Source organism: Sinocyclocheilus grahami, unplaced genomic scaffold (assembly GCF_001515645.1).
Source record: "Sinocyclocheilus grahami isolate Dianchi unplaced genomic scaffold, SAMN03320097.WGS_v1.1 scaffold81.1, whole genome shotgun sequence".
NCBI lineage: Eukaryota > Metazoa > Chordata > Actinopteri > Cypriniformes > Cyprinidae > Sinocyclocheilus > Sinocyclocheilus grahami.
The window spans coordinates 1,666,488-1,689,217 of NW_015505260.1; the positions used below are offsets into that span (position 1 = coordinate 1,666,488).

At 35.6% G+C, this 22,730-nt stretch overlaps 2 protein-coding genes across 4 annotated transcripts in view; one reads left to right on the top strand and one right to left on the bottom strand.

The window, feature by feature from the left end:
* scamp4 (secretory carrier membrane protein 4) overlaps positions 1-2,876 on the top strand; it is a 5,458-nt gene extending 2,582 nt beyond the window's left edge. For both annotated transcript variants that reach the window (XM_016273778.1, XM_016273779.1), the window contains exons 6-7: positions 1,912-2,029; positions 2,124-2,876. In XM_016273778.1, the coding sequence (XP_016129264.1) occupies positions 1,912-2,029; positions 2,124-2,306 (301 nt within the window). In that variant the 3' untranslated portion in view covers positions 2,307-2,876. The remainder of the gene's footprint in view (positions 1-1,911; positions 2,030-2,123) is intronic.
* Positions 2,877-4,637: 1,761 nt separating this feature from the next.
* On the bottom strand, positions 4,638-15,433 carry LOC107586415 (semaphorin-4E-like). Of its 2 annotated transcripts, none has more exons than XM_016273781.1 (13): positions 15,132-15,433; positions 14,954-15,016; positions 14,746-14,844; positions 14,408-14,507; positions 14,200-14,310; positions 13,408-13,559; positions 13,155-13,327; positions 12,076-12,235; positions 11,348-11,570; positions 11,017-11,132; positions 6,641-6,804; positions 6,254-6,306; positions 4,638-5,389 (listed from the first exon to the last, which is right to left on the bottom strand). In XM_016273781.1, exons 1-13 carry the CDS (start codon positions 15,291-15,293, stop codon positions 4,671-4,673), a joined length of 2,295 nt encoding a protein of 764 aa, XP_016129267.1. In that variant the 5' UTR covers positions 15,294-15,433; the 3' UTR covers positions 4,638-4,670. The 2 variants fall into 2 exon arrangements, with proteins under 2 accessions (XP_016129267.1, XP_016129266.1); XM_016273780.1 differs by having other exon boundaries at positions 14,408-14,515; positions 14,742-14,844.
* Between the last annotated feature and the right edge of the window lie 7,297 nt (positions 15,434-22,730).

The following is a 22,730-nucleotide window of genomic DNA, read 5'->3' on the forward strand; positions in this document are numbered from 1 at the left end:
ACCTCTAATACACCACTATGTCCAACTGTCTTTGGGCGCGCGCACGGCATCCGGTGCGTGAGGTGTGTACGTGCTCTGGCGTAGTTTACGTTAATGGGAGTGTTGATATCCAGCCGAAGAGCAATCAACCATAACTTCAGGCGAGCAGGCTCAAAAGTTGGGAATACGTGGAAAGTCACCACTCCCGAATGAGTTCGCGCGAGAGAACGTAATCTTTTAGTTTTAAGTCGGTTTGTACAATCTGGATAAGCGCAAGTAAGTACCATTTTGATTACCCGTCGTACCTACAATGACTGTGCACTGTGTACACAATGAGTGACGTATACACGCGAGAGATCATTTCCGGCACTTACGTAAACTACGCCAGAGCGCGTACACACCTCACGCACCGGATGCCGTGCGCGCGCCCAAAGACAGTTGGACATAGTGGTGTATTAGAGGTAAAAAAGGATATAAATACTGTTCGTTTCTCGCACAAACCAATCATTTCGTGTCTTAGGACATCAATGTGTCGTCACGAGCCACAGGGTTTAATTTGGATTTGTCTGTGCATGTTTTTTTTTTTACTCTCATAGATTTTGTTACAATTGCCATGCATTATACGACTGATAGACTGCAACGGCTGGAGTTCAAAATCATCAAATGTGTTCTACTGAAGAAACAAAGTCACCTACATCTTGGATGCCCTGGGGGTAAGCAGATAAACATCAAATTTTAATTTTTGGGTGAACTATCCCTTTAAAGTGCATTTCACAGAAATGTCAACAGCTTTCACACATCTTTCAAAATAAGAGTCTTGCATCAGAAAAACATTGAGAATTAAGTTTTTTTTTGTTGTTGATGATGTTTCTTTGACTGGGGGTCATGACCCACGAGTTGAGAAACCTTTTGTCCAATACAGTTAATCACATAAGAGAGACAATATCGTTCCACATTTAGCCTAGTGTCGTAAGTACAGTACAGTATAGGAATATTTAGTTAATGTGTCGTCCGAAAAGGGTTACTTTGCCACATTGAAGAGCTCATGGTTATGTGAATTATCACTTCTACCTCTAATAAGCAATCATGCTCCTTTGATGCCAGGTTAGGGTTAAACACTAATTTTCTTTCATTGTCTGTGAACCCTCTGAAGTAGCCTTGGCCACCCCATGGATGAAACTGGTTCTGCCACTGAATATGAGTTCAGTTAACATCATTTGTGGTTTAATGTCAATTACCACAACAAATAATTTTGGCTCACTTAAAATGGAAGTTCATAGGACTAGGCAGTAGATGCATTTTTCTAGCTACAAACTACAAAACCTAATTATTATACGTGGTAATTTGCGACTAATTTGATAGATTACATCCTATATTTTTACTTCAGTGTCCTGATGACAACTGATGAAGTAAATGCTTTTAAAAAAAGATACAAACTTCACATTTTGGCCTTTCAACACTACAGTTTTGAAGTCCGTAAGAACTGAATAATTTTATTCAACAAGGACAAAATAAATTGATCAAAAGTGACTACAAAGACATTTATAAAGCTTCAAAACATTTCTATTTCAAATAAATGCTGTTCTATTGAACCTTCTATTAATGATTTTAAAAAATGTATTACCGTTTCAAAATGTTAAGCAGCATAACAGTTTCAACATTGATGATAAATGTTTCTTCAGCATCAAATCAGCATATTAGAATCATTTCTGATGGATCATGTGAGAAATGATACTGAAAATTCAGCTTTTCGTCATAGGAATAAAATAATTTAATTAAAATTGTAATAATATTTCACAATATTACTGTTTTCAAATAACCATATAAAAAATCTTACTGACTTCTTATTTCTTTCTGTTGATTGAGCTTAACTCAATAAATTTTGTCTTTGTGTGGGTATTTTAATACTTCCATATTTTTATCTTTTTGCAGTGGCTGGATTGCCACAATGATGTTTTTCGGCACGAATGTAGCCTCGGCTATATTCATGCTCATCTGTACTCTGCTCTTTACCATAGATACAGTTCTAATGGTGTTCATTCTCATCAAGGTATGATTTGCATATACACACACGACCCTTAATGAATAAACCCTTAAATCAAAATGAAAGAGCAATGTGTGACATCACTCCTGTCCCCTAATAGGTTCATCGACTGTATCGCGGTGGAGGAGGCAGTTTTCAGCAGGCACAGGAAGAATGGAGCACAGGCGCTTGGAAAAGTGGCCCTGTGAGGGAAGCAGGATTCAAAGCCATCTCTGAAACCGGCCCCAGTCTGCCCCAGTATCCAGCCACTGTGCCCAATTACCCAGAGAGTGGACCCTGGTGATACTTTTTCTGAACTACAGATGGAGCCAGAGTACCACTGCTTGTCTTAACATTAAAGGGGCAGTTTGCAGTGGGACGTTACCCTTTATTTTGTGCCGAGAAAACACTTTGACCAGATCGTGGACTGGTGAATAGTTGCTTTGCATTTGTACTGATTTGTTTAAAAACATTTTTCTTTTTTTACATGTATAGCAAAAATATCTAATGTTAAATCACTCCTTAAAAAATGTGTATAAACCCAAATAGTTTGTTCAAGTTAATCTTTTGAACACTTTAATGTGAAGGATGATCAAAAATGTCAAACCACTTTTTTGGGTGCAAATTCTGACAAATCGCCACCCAGAAGGTTAAATAACCAAGCCAAATAAGCAAACTGCTCCTTTTTAAAGACTCTCAACACATATTATTCTCAAAATGACAGGCAAACGGTGGACCATTAGTATAAAAATAGCAAAAAAAGTACATTATTAAGTTGATGAATTCATCTCAGTTCATCTGAGCCTTGATTTTTCTTATCATTCCATTGACTTGCTTGAGAATGAAATCAGAATAGTTGCATATCAAATCACGGAATCATGTAGAATGCATATGCATATACTGTATATGACTGTATTCCGTACAATCACATTACCATTTAGCGAAAGTGATTTTTTTAAAGAGGAAAAAGCATGTCAAAACTTTTTTCTAAATCATGGCAGCTTTTCCATTTACCTCAAGAAATGTCCACATCAGTGCTTCTGCAATTCATTTCAAACTGCGGTTAATTATTCGTTCAGACTTTCAAGATCCACAAGCATGAATTAGATGTCTTTGTAAATGGTATGATTTGCATATGACACACCCTTTTTAAACTGCAAAAGATTTTTTTAAAGATCTATGACTGAGAATATTTCTTGCAAACACATCTTGTGCCTGCTTTCTTTTCTGTTTAAAGCTTTTCACATCTTCGAAATGAAGACCGCCTTAATTCTTCATGCAAATTATGCATGTGTGAACTAATAGCTTTCAAGTTTCCCTCAAGTGCTACAACTCTATTGGACATATGCATATACTGTATATGACTGTATTCCGTACAATCACATTACCGTTTTAGCGAAAGTGATTTTTTTAAAGAGGAAAAAGCATGTCAAAACTTTTTTCTAAATCATGGCAGCTTTTCCATTTACCTCAAGAAATGTCCACATCAGTGCTTCTGCAATTCATTTCAAACTGCGGTTAATTATTCGTTCAGACTTTCAAGATCCACAAGCATGAATTAGATGTCTTTGTAAATGGTATGATTTGCATATGACACACCCTTTTTAAACTGCAAAAGATTTTTTTAAAGATCTATGACTGAGAATATTTCTTGCAAACACATCTTGTGCCTGCTTTCTTTTCTGTTTAAAGCTTTTCACATCTTCGAAATGAAGACCGCCTTAATTCTTCATGCAAATTATGCATGTGTGAACTAATAGCTTTCAAGTTTCCCTCAAGTGCTACAACTCTATTGGTGGATGTGGCTACATCCTGTGCTGTTATTAATACTGGCTTCTAAATATGTATTACTTTGCATTTAATCCTTGTATCATTTCAGTAATTGTGCTTCGTATTGTTTACAAATGTGGTTGGCAGGAGGCACTCAATATGAACATGTGACTTGATCTTTATTAGTTTTCGTTTAAGATCTCCCTCCACCAAGCCAAAGGAGGCTGATTTTGAAATGTTCCATGACTGGCCTTGTGTAGCCAAAGTATTTAACAATCCTGTATCTAAAATGTGACCAGACTGGCTCTCTAACGAAGTTTATTTCAATAAAAACATTCCTTTTCAGATTGAAGTTGCTTACATTTTAGTTGCTCCTTGCTTTTGAATATGAATACTTTCTGAATATATAGTAGGCCAAATTAATAGTATGTCCAAAGTCATAGTATTAATTGAGGTTAAACCGAGAGAGAATAGACCTAGTTAAGTAATGTGTACTTGAGTACAACACCGGGTCATGGCACCAAAAAATACTGACTTGCATGCTCTGTACTCTTACTGAGAGTGAATGTTGCAAAGAGCGACATATTACATAAATGTAATAGCTACTCAGTTAGTGCTATTTTGTATGCAGCTACTAATTGGTAGGATGTTTACCTTAGTTTTTCTTGATAGGGCAGCAAATGTATACATTTTCTAAAAAAGCTGTTCACAGGTTGTCTTGACAAACCTTGCTTTTTTACTTAATGTATACATTTCTTTGAATTTCAATTAGTTTTAATTCTACTTGCATTGCATTTTAAACTAATTCTGCACAAAAAAAAACGATTAATTTTTTTATTAATAAAAATAAATAGGTATAAAATATACAAAATCATAATGTAAAAAAAAAATCGAATTCTTAAATCTCAGACTCGTCTGTAATGTACTTAAAAATACAAATGTCCGTTGGTGTATCCCCATTGGTGATATTCCTGTGGAAGCTAGTGGCTTCTAGACCACTGTTCGTTGTGACACACAGCCTGACCATTTGCTGTTTACTGTCCACAGCATCATTTCCTGTGTGCATGTATTCCCTTTCTGGAAGATTCCTGGGATTTTTGATTGATTGTCTCCCACAGCACATAAACGGAGAGATGTGGCCCATGTACAGGTTCCAGATCAGCAGACATGCCATCATAACAGACAGCACGGCCAATGCTACTTGCATTACTATCCATTTGCTCTCACTGCTCAGATTTTTTGAATATGATGGAGGCTCTTCTGTTTTATGCAAACCTGATGATGTTGTGTAGCTTTCAGAAAGGATTCCCAATGTGGTCTTAATCTTATCTGTCACAACTGCTGCTGATTGTTCACGCAAGTCATAAATGGCCAGCGTTTGGGTGTAGTCTCTCCCTTTCGCCCGCTCAACTGACGTGCAGGTGTAGCGTCCAGCATCAGCGGCAGAAACATTGTAGACAAGGATGCCTTCATTATAAATAGTATACTTCCTGTCTGAGTAGGGGAGTGGCTTTCCAGCAAAGTTCCAGATGACCTGGGCCAAGTTAGAGTCTGGATGACACAGCAACCTAATGTTGTTTCCCAGCACCAGGGTGCGGATCTTTGGTTCCACTGGAGCTGAAAAAGTGAAAAACATGTTAAATAGAGCCCTGATTTTAAAAGGGAAAGGTTCACACCAGAATGAAAAATGCTAAAAATGTACTCACTCTCAGGCCATTCAAGAGGAGTTTTTTCTTCATCTGAACAGATTTGGAGAAATTCAGCATTACATTACTTGCTCACCAATGGATCCTCTGCAGTGAATGGGTGCCGTCAGAGTCCAAACAGCTGATAAAAACATCACAATAATCCACAAGTAATCCACACCACTCCAATCCATCAATTAACAACTTGTGAAGTGAACAGCTGTGTGTTTGTAACAAATCCATCATGAAGATGTTTTTAACTTTAAACCGCCGTTTCCAGCTAAAATACGAATCCTCTATCCATAATATTCCTTTCTACAGTGAAAAAGTCACATAGGCTGAATCGGGAGAAATATGCACAGATCAAGCACCACTTACAAGCAAAAACGGTCCAAAACAGCTCTGAACAAAATATGATTTTGATGTGAGAGGACAACAAGAGATGGACTTTTTCACTGCAGGAAGTGTTATTATGGATTACAGTCTTTTATTATGGCCAGAAGCAACGGTTTTAAAGTTAAAATGTTTTAATGATTGATTTGTTTCTTACAAACACACAATGTTAACTGATGGTCTGGATTCGTGTGGATCATTGTGATGTTTTTATCATGTTGTTTGGACTCTCGTTCTGACGGCACCCATTCACTGCAGAGGATCCATTGCTGAGCAAGTGATGTAATGCTACATTTCTCCAAATCTTTTCCAATGAAGAAACAAACCCTTGGATGGCCTGAGGGTGAGTACATTTGAGTGAACCATTCCTTTAATATTGAATCAGAAAAAAGTTGATAAATACCTGTTGTTGGGCATCGAGTGGCATCCCCGTCCTTTAGACTTTGTATCAGATTGCTGAAATGCAAAAATGTTAACTGTTAGCATATGTTGTTTATACACACTTACATATAGTCCAGTAGATTTTAGAAATGCAAAACGTTTAAATAAATATTTTACTAACCCTCAGCTCCAAAAAAACATGAAAATACAAGCAAAGTTTTTACATTTTAAATTGGTAATATCTCCTCCTGTGTTCCGAAAATCAAGTCATGTTGGTTTGGAATGACATGAGGGTAAGTAAATGATTTTATATATATATATACACACATGCAAATAAAAAAAAAAATGTTTTTTGCAATTTGTCCTTGATATGGGGTTGTACTTGTGTGTGAGCACTTTAGTGCTTTACCTTTTATCATTCTCAGGTGATGTGGGTACTCTAGAGCACCGTTGCACTGTGGCGTCCCAGGCACAGTAAGGGTCTCTAGCCAGCACACAGTCCACACAGGAAAAATAACGACTGCAGCTGCTGACGGGCATCTGAACAACCCCAGACGCAGAGCCTGCATACAACTGGACAAAACAAACAACTCATGCTGATTCATGCATTTTTTTCATGATAAACATGCAACAAAATATTCCTTCACTTTGTCTTTCTAACAATTGCCAATCAGAGTTGTTACAAAAATAACTGTTATTATGTGAAAATTATGCTTTTTATAAATTTTTTCTGATTATGCTTTTATTGTGTCTTTTAAGGACACAAAAACAAACATGACCATGTAGTTTAACAACTGACCATTTCTTTTTAGTGAATCAGAAACACAGCACAATCGGTGTAGCCCATTTCCCGAAATAAATGAGCCAGTTCTTTTAAATAATAGTTCAAAATTATGAATTTTGAATCAGTGCCCTTTATAATAGTGTTAGCAGAAAGAAAATTCCTTTCATATGTAAGCAAAATGGATATTAGAACTAGGGCTGGGCGATATAACAAAAAAATTATCACAATATAATGTTTCATATCGTTCATCGATAATTATTGTCAATTTTTTTATAACCTTTCTTAAACAGAGCAGTAGAAAAAAAGGTTTAAATTTAACCACTGTATTTTTAATTTACCAAATTTGTTAAGACAAACAACTTATTTTAATAGTCTTAAACAAAATAACAAATAAAACTAAATAAATTAAAATTGAAACAAATATCTCCTTTCTTATATTTTATATGCAGATTAAATAAGCATTAAAGGGGTCATATGATGCTGCTAAAAAGAACATTATTTGGTGTATTTGGTGTAATGAAATGTGTTTATGCGGTTTAAAGTAAAAAAAACCACATTATTTTCCACATACTGTACATTATTGTTTCTCCTCTATGCCCCGCCTTTTTGAAACGTGTTGATTTTTACAAAGCTCATCGGTCTGAAAAAGCGAGGTGTGCTGTGATTGGCCAGCTATCCAGTGCGTTGTGATTGGCTGAATACCTCAAGCATGAGACGGAAATGTTACGCCCCTCACCATACTGTTGATGCCGTGTCCGGCCGGAGCGACGAGACAAAAACATTAAAAGCCATTACAAACGAGGCATTTGTTGCATCCAGTGGAGACATAATTACGGATTATAATGACTTATACTGTCTTTTTACGCGTTGCGTTGCATTGCGCCGCGTAAACATAAAACCCTGTCTGCATTTGTGATCAGAGAAATGACAAACAACAAGTGCTACTCCACACTGCTCAAAAATTTGAATCATCGCGTTTGAATCATCAGTGGCAAATCCTTTAAATGAAAACGTACTCACAGACTGTGAGTCAGAACTGCCGGCATTGTAGTCTACTATGCATGATGAAGCGGATATCGTCCTCTTTTGGACGTTCAAACAAAGTAGTTTCGCTTTCACAACGAAGCACACAGCGTCTTCAGGACATGGCGGAAAGCGGCAATAATACTACAGTGAGAATAAAAGTTACGGCCTTCTTTCTTTGTGTGAACATTTGGGCTACGTTATGCAAATCTTTCCACATAATGAGGTAGATATGTGGGGGCGTGTTAGAACGAGCCGTTTTAGGTAGGTGTGGCTGACTCTGAACTTTTATAAAGAATATCTATTTGGATTTGAGACTTTAGTCTTTGCAACTATACAGATCTTCTTTATGCACCAAGAGCTTGTAACTAGTAAATTGAAATCGCATCATATGACCCCTTTAAGGAAACATTTGGCCTGTCTCCTGAGGCCACAGGAGGGCGCAATGAGCAAAATAATGCACCTCATTAAATGGTTTATTCAATGCAATGAAAATAGCTAGTCTATAAAAAAAAAGAACATGACGTCTAAACTAATATTTATAAATCAAATATGATTTCTTGTAAATTGCATAAACAATAATGAACAAAACAGCATCATGTATTTATGCATAGCTTAATACAAATAGCCAAAGCGCCGATCACACGATTGCATGTAAAAACATATGAGATGCAGTGGAATGGAATAAAAACCCCACAAATTCTCAAGACGTTTTCTAAAAGTTGAACCTCTCTTACATGGCTTTCTCTTCACATGAGTGCAACAGTCATAGTTGTGCGTCTCAAGAATGCACTCAATATGCGTTCTGTGTGAATGGCTTGGTTTCTGTTTTAACCTAACCAATATCTTCTCCGCATTGAGCTTCTATAGTTCTCTAATATTTTGAATGGAAAATGCAGCAGCGGCGCATCTTGTGGTTTCAACTGGATATAGACTAAAAAAAAAAACATTAAAATGCAACATCATCCTCAACGCAACTCGAGCGCCACTGATAAGGCTTCCTGACGCACTCCTAAAATTCAAATATACCGTTTTTTTCATTTGAATGCAAATTTTTATTTTAAATTCGACGACTTCTCCTCTTCGCAGGCAGGCACGGCACTCATTTCAGCATGTTTGTGTGTTCTGTTGGCTGTCTGCTTGTCACTCATAACACGCCTTTAAATGAAAACGCGTGAAACTAACTAAAAAACATTTTTTCTATCGTTACCGATGATGGTGTACCGTCAATAAATATCGATACCGTTTTATCGCCCAGGCCTAATTAGAACTGAATTAAACCCAAATGAATCAGAATGAAAAGCCTGTGAATCTGAATATAATCGAATCAGCAAATACAGGTGCATCTCAATAAATTAGAATGTCGTGGAAAAGTTCATTTCAGTAATTCAACTCAAATTGTGAAACTCGTGTATTAAATAAATTCAATGCACACAGACTGAAGTAGTTTAAATCTTTGGTTCTTTTAATTGTGATGATTTTGGCTCACATTTAACAAAAACCCACCAATTCACTATCTCAACAAATTAGAATATGGTGACATGCCAATCAGCTAATCAACTCAAAACACCTGCAAAGGTTTCCTGAGCCTTCAAAATGGTCTCTCAGTTTGGTTCACTAAGCTACACAATCATGGGGAAGACTGCTGATCAGACAGTTGTCCAGAAGACAATCATTGACACCCTTCACAAGGAGCCACAAACATTCATTGCCAAAGAAGCTGGCTGCTCACAGAGTGCTGTATCCAAGCATGTTAACAAAGTTGAGTGGAAGGAAAAAGTGTGAAAGAAAAAGATGCACAACCAACCGAGAGAACCACAGCCTTATGAGAAACAAGAGACCAAAAAATGCAGATGAGCTGAAGGCCACTGTCAAAGAAACCTGGGCTTCCATACCACCTCACCAGTGCCACAAACTGATCACCTCCATGCCACGCCGAATTGAGGCAGTAATTAAAGCAAAAGGAGCCCCTACCAAGTATTGAGTACATGTACAGTAAATTAACATACTTTCCAGAAGGCCAACAATTCACTAAAAATATTTTTTTATTGGTCTTATGAAGTATTCTAATTTGTTGAGATAGTGAATTGGTGGGTTTTTGTTAAATGTGAGCCAAAATCATCACAATTAAAAGAACCAAAGACTTAAACTACTTCAGTCTGTGTGCACTGAATTTATTTAATACACGAGTTTCACAATTTGTTTTGAATTACTGAAATAAATGAACTTTTCCATGACATTCTAATTTATTGAGATGCACCTGTATATACAGCAAGGGTGGCAAACGTCGGTCCTGGAGAGCTGCAGCCCTGCAGAGTTTTGCTTCAACCCTAATCAAACACACCTGAACAAGCTAGTCAAGGTCTGAAAGGTTACTAGAAAGCTACAGGCAGGTGAGTTTTAATTAGGGTTGGAGCTGAACTTTGCAGGGCTGTGGCTCTGATATACATCCCTGATATACAGCATTATTAGAGAGAATCGTTCATACAAAGAATATAGACATAAGTGAATAACACCAAATTTATCACAATCAAATCGAGAGCCTGTGAATCTGAATATAATCTATATACAAATCTGCAAATACAGCATTAACAGAGAGAGAATCTCTATGTAAGCAAAACAGACATTACAATTTAATTATACCCAAATGAATCAGAATCAAATCAAATTGAGAGTATGTGAATCTAAATATAACTGATTCAGCAAATCTATAGAGCATTAGCAGAGAATCTTTCATCTATAAGCAAAATGAACATTAGAACTGAATAAACCCAAATGACTCAGAATAGAATCAAACCGAGAGACTGCGAATTTGAATATAATTGAATCAGCAAATATATATATATATAGCAGTAACAGAGAGAGAATCTCTTATTTTACAACTTAATTATACCAAAATGAATCAAATTCAAATCGAGGGCCTCTGAATTTGAAAGTAATTAAAATCAAAATCTATACCCAGTCCCAGTTTTGCGTACCTGATTCTGGTGAAGTCTTAAGACGTCAATTGGATCAGCGTTCTGAAACAGTTTTACTTCTTCAATAATGTGCATTTCTCCATCATAGTTCACTGCTTTCTGCACATAACCGTTTTCTGATGGAAAACAGAAAACAATTGACTTGCATTACAAAAAAAATCTTTCTATATCCAACATTATTTAACGTAAAAACCACAAATTCAATAGGTTGTAATTTAAACGGCACAGTCCAAAGTAAGATTAACATTCCTGTGAACAACTGTTTACACACACACACCCTCTAACCGACAGTAAAGAGCTGCTCTGCCCTAGAGGCGAATAGGAATCATACCTGTGCCAACAAACACCACAGGATAGGACTGTCCATCCGATGCGGATACATCGTCTACAACGAGACGGGTCAACAGCGGACCTCTCTTGAGCAGCAGGGGCTTGCCTGTGATTGGACGGACGGCGTCGTCCATGAGGGGATGGTCTCGGATGAACTGTAGGGTTTTATCAGGGAGGTCCAGCGACCGCATTATTCCTGCACTTTTTGCTGCATTGTTGATACACTGCAAAGATGAGTATCAGCAGATCAAAATAAGATAGATTTTTTCAGAAGAAAATATACACATATATATATACACACAACAAATATTTGCTTTATGAAAAATATTTGGTTTTCATGTAACTGACAGAATTTGTGATACCATTTAACTAGTAGTTTAATTTGCAACCCTGTTACTTGCAACATATTCTAGCATAGTTAAAATAAGAAAAATAAATTGTTAAAAGAAAATTGTAGAAAAAAACTATAATCCCCATAGAAAATGAATGCAAATAAAACTACTCGCATACTGTTTACTTACACACACACACACACACATATATATAGGCTTGAATATTTATTTATTTGTTTGTTTTGTACCACCAGATTACATTAAAATATTCCATGAAATCCATGTCTTTTGGATTTTATCAGTATTCTTTGACGTTCTCCACAGTACAATTTAACAAATAACAAAAAATTGCATGAATCCCCTATAAGACTACGTAAGACCACTAACAACCACTTACAGCTCCTGGTCGAGGGACAGGAAGCTCTCCGTTGTACATGACCCACTTCACATCAGACATTTCCACATTCACCTCTGTCTTAAATTTGCCACGTGAGAACACCTCGCTGATATCGGTCACATTGTACGCACATACTGCCGAAGACAGATCTGTTGAGCTCCTGCATACATAAACAGATCATCATCTTTAATAGGCTAAAAATACAATACCAAAACTGTGACTAAATTGGAGGAAAGAGGCAGACAATCCTTTAATTATCAGTCCTACCATTCATCAGATCTAATTGACACGTGACTCGTATCCTTTACATAGTCAGACCTGCAGTACATCATAAACTGCAGCTATTTTATACTGATGCACTGACGTGCGGATGAGGTGTTGTACTATTTTTATTTTAATACAATTTTTGCAACAAAACTCATTAAGTCCAATTTTTAGAATTCACACCGAATTCAAATGTGGTTTGAAATTAGATTCAAAACTGGAAATATGTCGCAGTGTGAACAGTCAGGTGGGAATTATAAAGGACTGTTCCGCCTTTATAAATCAGTGTTATTTTTGTATCACTGAGATACTTTTATAGGGTTTTTATTTTTGTGTTTATATTTTAATTTTAAGGTTTTTGTTGTTTTGTTAGTTTTTCTATATATTATGGCAACTAACAAATTAATTAATTGATATTTATAATCATTTTTTTTCAAGTAACAGAATATGTTTTGTATGGTTTATTTTATTTAACTATAATAACCCTGGTCCAAAATCATTCATTTTCAGTCATTTCTAAGGTGCAGTCACATTTATATTTGTTCTGCAATTTTTTCATGAGCGAAATACAGTGATTTCAAAAGGAATCAGGCAAAGGTGCAAGATTTCCCATGCAGATTTCATAATGGGCTCAACTTGTTCTCACAGACTCTGAGCTTTGACCAACAAAAAGCTGCCTGGTTAAAACTTTGTGGAAATTTCACTAATGTCACCGCACCGTTACTCTATTTAGTGAACTATATGGTAAACAGTGAATAACTGAACAAATGAGCGAATTCAGATACAGAATGTCTGAAAAAAAGGACAAAACCTACGACTGAGAGGTGAAGACAGCGTAAAAGACACTTTTCCTCCATTTCTTGTGGCGGACATGAAAGACGTCCTGTATGATGTAGGGCAGGCTGGGCTCAGGGAGAGAGCAGTCCAGACGAGTCTTCAAGAAAGAGGTCCATTTCCTCTGGAGGGTCCTTTGACCACCCATGTCACCCTGTAGAACAGGGGAAAATGAAATGTCTTTATAAGATCAGGGCTAAATATGCCAAGGTAAAGGGATCAGTGAAGTGTTACCTTGCAGACTCTAGCAACACGCGACACCACAAGCTTGTTGTAGAAGTCGTACTCCACAGCGTTCTCACTGAAGAACATGTAGACCTTGTCATCGTCACCCTCGGGACTGTCCTCGCTTTCTGGGACCACGTCCATGTAGACGAAGTTTGGCTCTTGAGTGGGTAAAAAAATGTGTCTTTCACTTTGTTCAGAGCAGTGTTGATATTGAGGTGTAGATACAATTAAACTATTGGTAACTGAAACTAACTAAATTGTTTTGGTAATTAAAATGAAGCTGAAATAAATAGAAGATGAAATCTTAAAAAAAGAACCTAAAAACTTGAGAAAAAAAAAAGCAAATGTAGCCTTGGCAGCTAACTGAAATAAGTTTAAGCTGAAATAGAAACATATTGACAAAAGCATGCAACAATAACAAACTTAACTAAAATGAAAATGGAAAATATAAAGATAATTCAAACATTTAAAAAAGATCATTCAAAATAATTATACTGCAACAGCATGTAAATAATAATAAAATAACACTGATTCTGAGACAAATTTCTTATGTTAATGCCATTTTGCAGTTTTGAACAAGTTACCTTTTTTTGACTAATTTTTTTTTTTTACTAAAAAGGTCAAAATAATCTTTAAACTTAATTGTTAATCAAATTATATAATTGATATGACATGTTCTGTTATTACAACTAAATAAAAAAATAGGATTTAACACAACGCCTTTTACTAATGTACTAATTAAAGCCTGTAATTAGTCTTTGTTTTCTTGATGAAGTTTTGTCATAACGTCTGACATACCATTGAGCCAAGAGCTCTTAAACACTGTCCGCAGTGGAATGGGAGAGGTGCGGAGAATGACCGGCTCCGAACCCAGAAAGTTTAAGGATGTGGCAGAATAGAGGTCTTGATCTGTGACAAAACAAAACAAAATAAAAGAATAAATTATATAATTTTTCCACCACAATCCATTTAAACTATCCTAAATCTGCAAGAAAGACATACATACCAACCATGACGGAAGAGGATCTCTGGAACGGATCAAAAGGACATTTCCCCCTCCCGTCTTCCTGATTTCCCTCCAGTTTCAGCCGCCCATCACCGTACGTCTGTTCAAACACAATGAACAAGGTGTTTTTTGTAACAGTCTGACGCTACCAACCGATGGATCACATGAAACCTAATCTCATACATACCAGGAAGAAAGTGATAGATTACGAGATGCAAAACTGTGAGTTTTTTAGATTTCTGAAACAATTATTTAATTTTGTTGTCTTTATATTTTAATATTCTTTCACAACAAAAATATACATATTTATTATTTTTAATTATTCAATTAAAACTTACTATGTAATCACAGGTTGGGCTAAAGGCGTTTGTCCCGCACGCGTACATCAAGTTGTCATTCATTTGATGCAGCATCCGTACATAGTTACGACAGTCGATCTGAAAAGATGATCAATCAGATGGCTCAAATGGTTTCCCTTGTTCAGAGTGCTTGCATATGTTGATGTGTTAGTGAGCATGTGTGGGAGTTCCAGAGATGTTTACTCACGTCAGGATGTTTTCCTTTAGAGGTGCACTCCTTTTGTTTCTCCTCTGTAACTTTCCAAGGCACCTGATGGGTGGAGAAAATTCAATACAGACTATACATACGTGCCGTTTTGAAACGGGGTCAAAGAATTCTGTTGTATTGTTGGCAAGGGATAAAGGAAAGGAAACCAAACCGGCACCTTCGACTTGGCAACAGAGATATCGTTTATGTCAAGGGCGTAGATGGCCTCTCTCGCCCCCAACACCAGCAAACCCAGATCCTCCCTAATCAGCATTGTGGAGTAATTCCAAACACCTTCCTCTTTAAATGTAATCACATGGTTATCTAAGAACAAAAACATACATGCACAATGAATAACAATGCCTTATCTATTTGTCATTGAAGCATTATAACTATGAATTACATTGTAACAATTGAAATTGTTCATTTGCTCTCAGGGTGGAGATGTTCAATGATCAGGGTTCAAATAGAGTTAAACTTTTAACTCTTTAAAAAAAAAAAAAGGATCATCAACTTCAGGAGGTCAAAGTAAATATTAAATATATTTGTAAACAATATGCGTGTAGTTTTATTTCCATTCATTTTCTATGGGGATTGAAAATTCTCAACCCTGTTACCAAAATTTGGGACATGTAAAAAAAAAATCTAAACAATCAAATTTTTTTTATTTTTTTTTATTTTCTAGCAATACGTTTATACAAACAAACAAACAATAAATAAATAAAAATATTTTTTTGATCATTTATTCTAACAATAACTTAGGTAATAGGGTTGAAGACTGAACTGGATGAACTCAACACTACATATTTAAATTAACTTCCTATCATGGTGTAGAAAGTGATGTTATTTCTTGGATGTCAAAATTTTAAGGAATTTTATAGCACTAACTGTAAAATAATAATAATAATAATAATAATTAAGGTACTTATTTATTTATTCAAATACTTAATTGCTACCTAACATATATATAATGATATATCTGTAGCATTACCTATAAACTACTACTAATAATAATGATTATAATTTTTAAAAAGGTTTGAAATAATAAATCGAGGCACTCATTTTTTTTATTAGTAATTTATCATTAAAATTTTTTTTTAAATAAATTAATGAAATCATAAAATTTTAAATCAATTTGTAAATAAAATTACCTAAATGCAGCTCTTCTAAGATTGATGAAGAAATGAATTAAAAATATCTGTAATATTTTTGGGGAAATGAAGTAAAAACTGTCAGGGTGACACAGTTGCACTGATATCATTATGAAGCAAAAAAGGTAGGGATGCACCGATATGAAAATTTTGGCCGATACCGATAACCGATTATTCTTTATGTTTGAAAGCCGATAACCGATATGTTGGCCGATAAATCTATATCCAAATTGTTATATACTTTTTGAGAGCCTGACCTCATTAAAGTAATGCAATTCTTGAAAAGTAAACCCAAAGCAGTCTGACATATTTTATTATTATGAAATAATATGAAATTTAATTTATTATCTTATTTTTATTTTATTCTATTTTTTTTGTCAAATTCAAAGGTACAAACAACATGCACAAAGAAAAAAAAACAGGAAACAGGAAATGATATAAATGACAGCATATCTGTAGACCCTCATGACACTGCATGCATTACAAAGGTTAAATCTAGAAAATCAGTTTAATATCTGTTATGTCATACTGCTAATTTGCACAACTGGTAATTCCAGCTTCTAGTATAAATATAGGCCTTTTTAATCGACCTTTAAGATAATGGTTCCCGAGTATTCAAGTGGTTGAGGTTGAAGTAACACTCAGTGATTCATTAACCTGCAGCTTTCCAATGACACTCCATGTGTCACTGTTATTGCGAAACACTTTTACATTGGAAAACACACCCAGTTCATGGGGTTAGGCCTTTGTTCACTCAATTCGCTGAAACAAATATGCTTTATTATTGTGAATGCTGGAGGTGGCACTCATCAGTTAAAGCTTAAAGCTCTTTGTAAAACAACAACAACAAAAATGCAATCGTAGCACTACTATAGCATATATTGTGCAAATCAAGACAGTAACAATAAATTGTATTCAGGCTGAAAGTGCAGGTAAGTGAGTAAGTGCACCACATGAAGACTTGGGTAAACAGACGGGCGTGAAAAAGCAGCATTCCCTTCTAGCGTTCAGGCAAGTCTGAGCACGACTTGAGAAGCTGTTGAGTTTATCTCAGTGTTTTAAGTGTGATATGTCTCACATTACAGTGGCCCTGCTTAAAATGTGTCTATTTCAACGCATTAGACAACAAAATATCACACAAATGTTTTTCTGAGGTATTTTTGCAATTACATTTAATCAACTGGTGATTTTTAGTGTATATGAAGTCAGTGCATCTCAAGTCCTCACAGGTGTCTTACTAAAGTAACCAAAGGTGAATTTCATCACATTAACTATGAACAGCATCATCTGACAACCACAAAGTGAACACTTTTCAGCCTCATTCTGAACAACCCATACATTGTCTTATCATTAAAAATGCTCCAGACTCATGTTTATGCTATTGCGCTTCAAAATTAATGCAACTTGGTCTGATGTTTTGTATCAAATGTAATGACATTTAGACATTTTTAAGTCTCCAATACTTTTGGAGCCGTTTTAAATGTGGAAATATAATATATATTGTGTATTAGGCATCTATTTCGTTGTCGTTTCTTCTTAAATTCATTATTTTCTTGATCGATATATACACAGGGATTCACAGTAAACCCTGAACAAACACGCCAATACACCTTTACAGACAAGACTAGCATCTAATTAAGTATTTAAGTCTTTCATTCTACTAAACTAGGCTAAACAAATATTATTGCAACTCACCAGAGATGTCAGAAATGCTCTTGAACGGCTGAATAAAGGCCTCTCGTGTATTCAGACAGCATGTCGCTTCGAGAGTAAAAGGTCCTGAGTGCGTGCGCGTCACCCAAGCATCACCTGAGCGATAGCGTGTGACGTCACCTTCCGGTCGGGAGTCGCCCGTCAGCTGCTTCATGCTTTTGTAAAATATCCAGTGGTGGACAGTAACGATGTAGTTTTACTTCGTTACTGTACTTAAAAGAATAGTTCACCCAAAAATAAAAATTCTGTCATTTACTCACCCTCATGTCGTTCCAAACCTGTATGAGTTGCTTTCTTATGTTGAACACAAAAGAAGATATTTTGAAGATTGCTGGTAATCAAACAGTTGGTGGTTGCCATTGACTTCCATAGTAGGAAAAAAAAATACTATGAAAGTCAATGGCAACCACCAACTGTTTGCTTGAATGCAGACACATTAGCATCAGTCTCTATGTTTTAGGTCAAAAAACATTAAAATAACACGGATTAAGTAAAATAACTCATGCACGTTCATCTTCCCCGCTGCTGTAACGTTAGCAGTTTTACTAAAATGCTATGCATTTAGCCATGGGCGTAGCGATTTAACAATTTTACTAAATATTTATTTAAGTTTTCTCTATGAAGTAAAAATGTATATAATGCAGTTAATAATACATGTAAAAGTGAACACGTAAAAGTAAATACATTTTAAATTGTTATTGTAAGTAAATTAATAAATCAAAACAAACTTAACGTCTCCCTCAATCTCATTTGCGTAAGAATTGTCACGTGACGAATCTGCATTTTGGTGGATAATAGACATATCAGATGTTGTATTATTGAAGATGATCTGTGTACTTCTTCACATTATTTTATTTTAAACTTTTTACCTTTGATTTTATTTTTGTATTTAGTTGTGTCTTCGAATGGCAGAATTTAAATTTAAATGTAAATGTACAATTAAAAATAAGTAAATAAATACATATATGAATTTAAATTATCTATTTTTTTAAATATACATTTATAAAATGTATTAATAATCAAATTGATAAATTACAGCCAATCAGAAGGGCGTATGCGTGGGGTTCTCTCTGCAAACCTATATGCTGCAAACGCACGGCAACGAAATATGTAAGTACACAATCAAATTATGAATTATTAAACGATTTTAGCATTATTCAAAATACATACTCAGTGACTGATACAGTCTGTCATGGAATACACTGCTCACACAGAGTTCAAAGTTTGAACGGTTTTGTTTCCTTTAAGTTATTTTCAAGATCTGAGGTAAATTATCCATTGTCGCTTTCATTAAGGCTTTAGAGTCATGAACATGATATACAAACTCAAATTAAACCATTTTAGTATGAAATAATCGTTATTTGTATAAGTTATGAATCATTGATGGTTTAACAGTGTTGATGGAAAATTCAAGAAATTATCTAAAATTCACGTTGCCTCCAAACACCTTAGATTATTTCAACACTGTGTTTATGGACCTGCAGGAGATTTTATTTTAAATTTTTTTCTCCTGACCTATAGACATGAATATTCAAGAATGATTCTTTAATTTGCACTTTTGAGTACTAGAAATCCTCGTAAATTATTAAAATATTATTCAATGTTATTATTCTAGCACTCATACTTCTACTGAAGTGTGCAGTATTTCTAGTAACTACAACATCTTTAGTATGTTGCATATTTTGATGAAATTTCATGACAACCCAGATAGCACACGTACGTCTGCAAGATGTCTGTTAAAGATCACTTCACCTGGAAGCATCTGCTGTGTACAAACATCTGATAGATGCCAGGTTTACATACTTTCTAAATCATAAACATCTTAAAGACATTTTCTGATCGTCTTCGACATCTGATAAGAAACGTCCTATAGACGTATTGCAGATGAGCAAACACTCTAAAAAATACATCTTACAGATGTAAGTGCAAAAGTCAAATAGTCGTTTCCGTGACGTACTTGTGCTATCAGGGAAATTCAGGAATGTCAAACAATAATCAGCAGGCTGCACATGAGGCCATGCGAAATTTATTAAATGCAATTGAAATCGAACATGTTACTTGAACAATATGACAGCACAGCGCCTGAAAGAAAATAAAAGAGAAAGACGTGCTAGAGAGATTAGAGAACACACACTGTACAGTTTTCTATAGTGTTCATTTACAGTTAAATAGCCCTCGCTTTACCATTCTAATGGATATAAGATGTCAGCTAGTGTGTATTCAGGGCTGTGCACATATTTCCATTCCAAACACCGACACATCACTCAAACTACTCAAGAAATGTTTGAATGGTAGAACAGGTGTGCAAGTTTATGTTTTGAGAGGCAAGCACCAAAAATTACACATTTTTACAATTCCTACTGAAATAAAGGGCACAAAAGGAAGGCCGTTTTTTTCAATCAGGCAACAAAGCCTCTACCCGTATACAGCCACATTCTGCCTTAAAGGGTTAGTTCACCCAAAAATGAAAATTCTGTCATTAATTACTCACCCTCATGTCGTTTCAAACCCGTAAGACCTTCGTTCATCTTCTGAACACAAATTAAGATAATTTGAGGAATTTCTGATGGAATCTGAGAGCTGTCTGACCCTGCATAGACAGCAACGCAACTGAAATGTTCCCAAGTCCAGAGACGTAGCAAGGAGATCTGTAAAATAAACCATGTGACATCAGTGGTTCATCCGCAATTATACGAAGCTACGAGAATACTTTTTGTGCACAAAAGAAAAAAAAAACGACTTTATTCAACAATTCGTCTCCTCAGCGTCACCCTGGTGCCATTTTGGAGAATATCCGCTGGACGTAAACAACTTATGCTGTTTTGTTGTCACATGGATTATTTTACAGATCTCCTTGCTACGTCTCTGGACTTGGGAACATTTCAGTTGCATTGCGGTCTATGCGGGGTCAGACAGCTCTCAGATTCCATCAGAAATATCTTAATTTGTGTTCCGAAGATGAACGAAGGTCTTACGGGTTTGAAACAACATGAGGGTGAGTAATTATTGACAGAATTTTCCTTTTTGGGTGAACTAACCCTTTAACATGATTAAAGGTGTGGTCACATTTAGCTACCATAGTTTGGCACATTTTTGCTGGCGAAATGGAGTCATTTAAATTCTGGGAATTTCGCTTGAGGGCGAAGGATTTTCCCATGCAGATTTCGCAATGGATTCACCCATATTGAGTGCTTTGACCAACAAAAAGCTGCTTGGTTGACTTCTTCATCGCTACACTGTTACCAATGGACCTGTTTTGCCAACGAAATTTCATATTTTCACCAAAATTCCGACTCGTAACATCTTAAAATGCCACACAGACTCCAGGCGTACAAAACGCGGCATGTCTTAACCCCTTACAAGTCAAAAAATGATTTTTATTATTTAAAATAATTTACCAATCAAACAATTTAGCCCTCAGTCGCAAAAAACGGAAATGGCTCCAATAATCCGGTAAAATATATAATTTGGCAAACTGCTTTTAATACTTTTGCGTGACCAGGGACAGGGAAATACTTCAGAGCAGTCACCACAAGCATACATAACAGTACAAAAGTATTCTGAAAATGATTATTACTCCAGCACATGATGTTATTCATCTTCATCCATAGAAATATCGTTCAAACAATTCAGTCAAAGATAATCCACCTGATTTTTTTTTTAATCGCACCAACAATATAACAGAAAGGTTTGGTTTTCTAACACCTAGTCTTATTTAAGACCTTTCATGAAAGATAAATATTGATTAAATCATTTCCATCAGTCGGTCCAAAAAACCCCCAAAATATATACATATATATACATGTATATAAAAAGCAAAAACACCTACAGGAACGGAATGAAATGAATTCACAATCCTGCTGTGAATCAATGCCATTAGATAATGTTAAAACCCATCAAAAGTGGGTTCGGCCTGCAAACTAACACACTCGCTGCACATTAGCACACTGGTTAGTGTATACTAGATATGACAGGATTCCCTTGCAGTACTAAACTGTTAGAATCACAAGCTATGCATGCGAGAACCTTTCCATAAGCAGCTGTACAATCATATCAGGACAGTCGTAAAAAATAAATCAAATAAAAACATGATTAAAATATAGACAAAACAACACATAAGGCCACACGTCAACATATGTGCGAGATTTCTGTACAAACTAAGAACATTCAGTGCTTTAGTGTACCAAATTAAAATAACAGGTCATCCATGACAACGATTAAATCATTTCCATCAGTCGGTCCAAAAAACCCCCAAAATATATATATACATATATATATATACATGTATATAAAAAGCAAAAACACCTACAGGAACGGAATGAAATGAATTCACAATCCTGCTGTGAATCAATGCCATTAGATAATGTTAAAACCCATCAAAAGTGGGTTCGGCCTGCAAACTAACACACTCGCTGCACATTAGCACACTGGTTAGTGTATACTAGATATGACAGGATTCCCTTGCAGTACTAAACTGTTAGAATCACAAGCTATGCATGCGAGAACCTTTCCATAAGCAGCTGTACAATCATATCAGGACAGTCGTAAAAAATAAATCAAATAAAAACATGATTAAAATATAGACAAAACAACATAAGGCCACACGTCAACATATGTGCGAGATTTCTGTACAAACTAAGAACATTCAGTGCTTTAGTGTACCAAATTAAAATAACAGGTCATCCATGACAACTTTTCATTATTTTCCTTTTTTGGCACATTTAAATAAAAACAACATTTATGCGGTGCAGTAAAACAACTTGAATCACACAGTCTTGGGCGTACAATCATATCAGGACAGTCGTAAAAAATAAATCAAATAAAAACATGATTAAAATATAGACACAAAACAACATAAGGCCACACGTCAACATATGTGCGAGATTTCTGTACAAACTAAGAACATTCAGTGC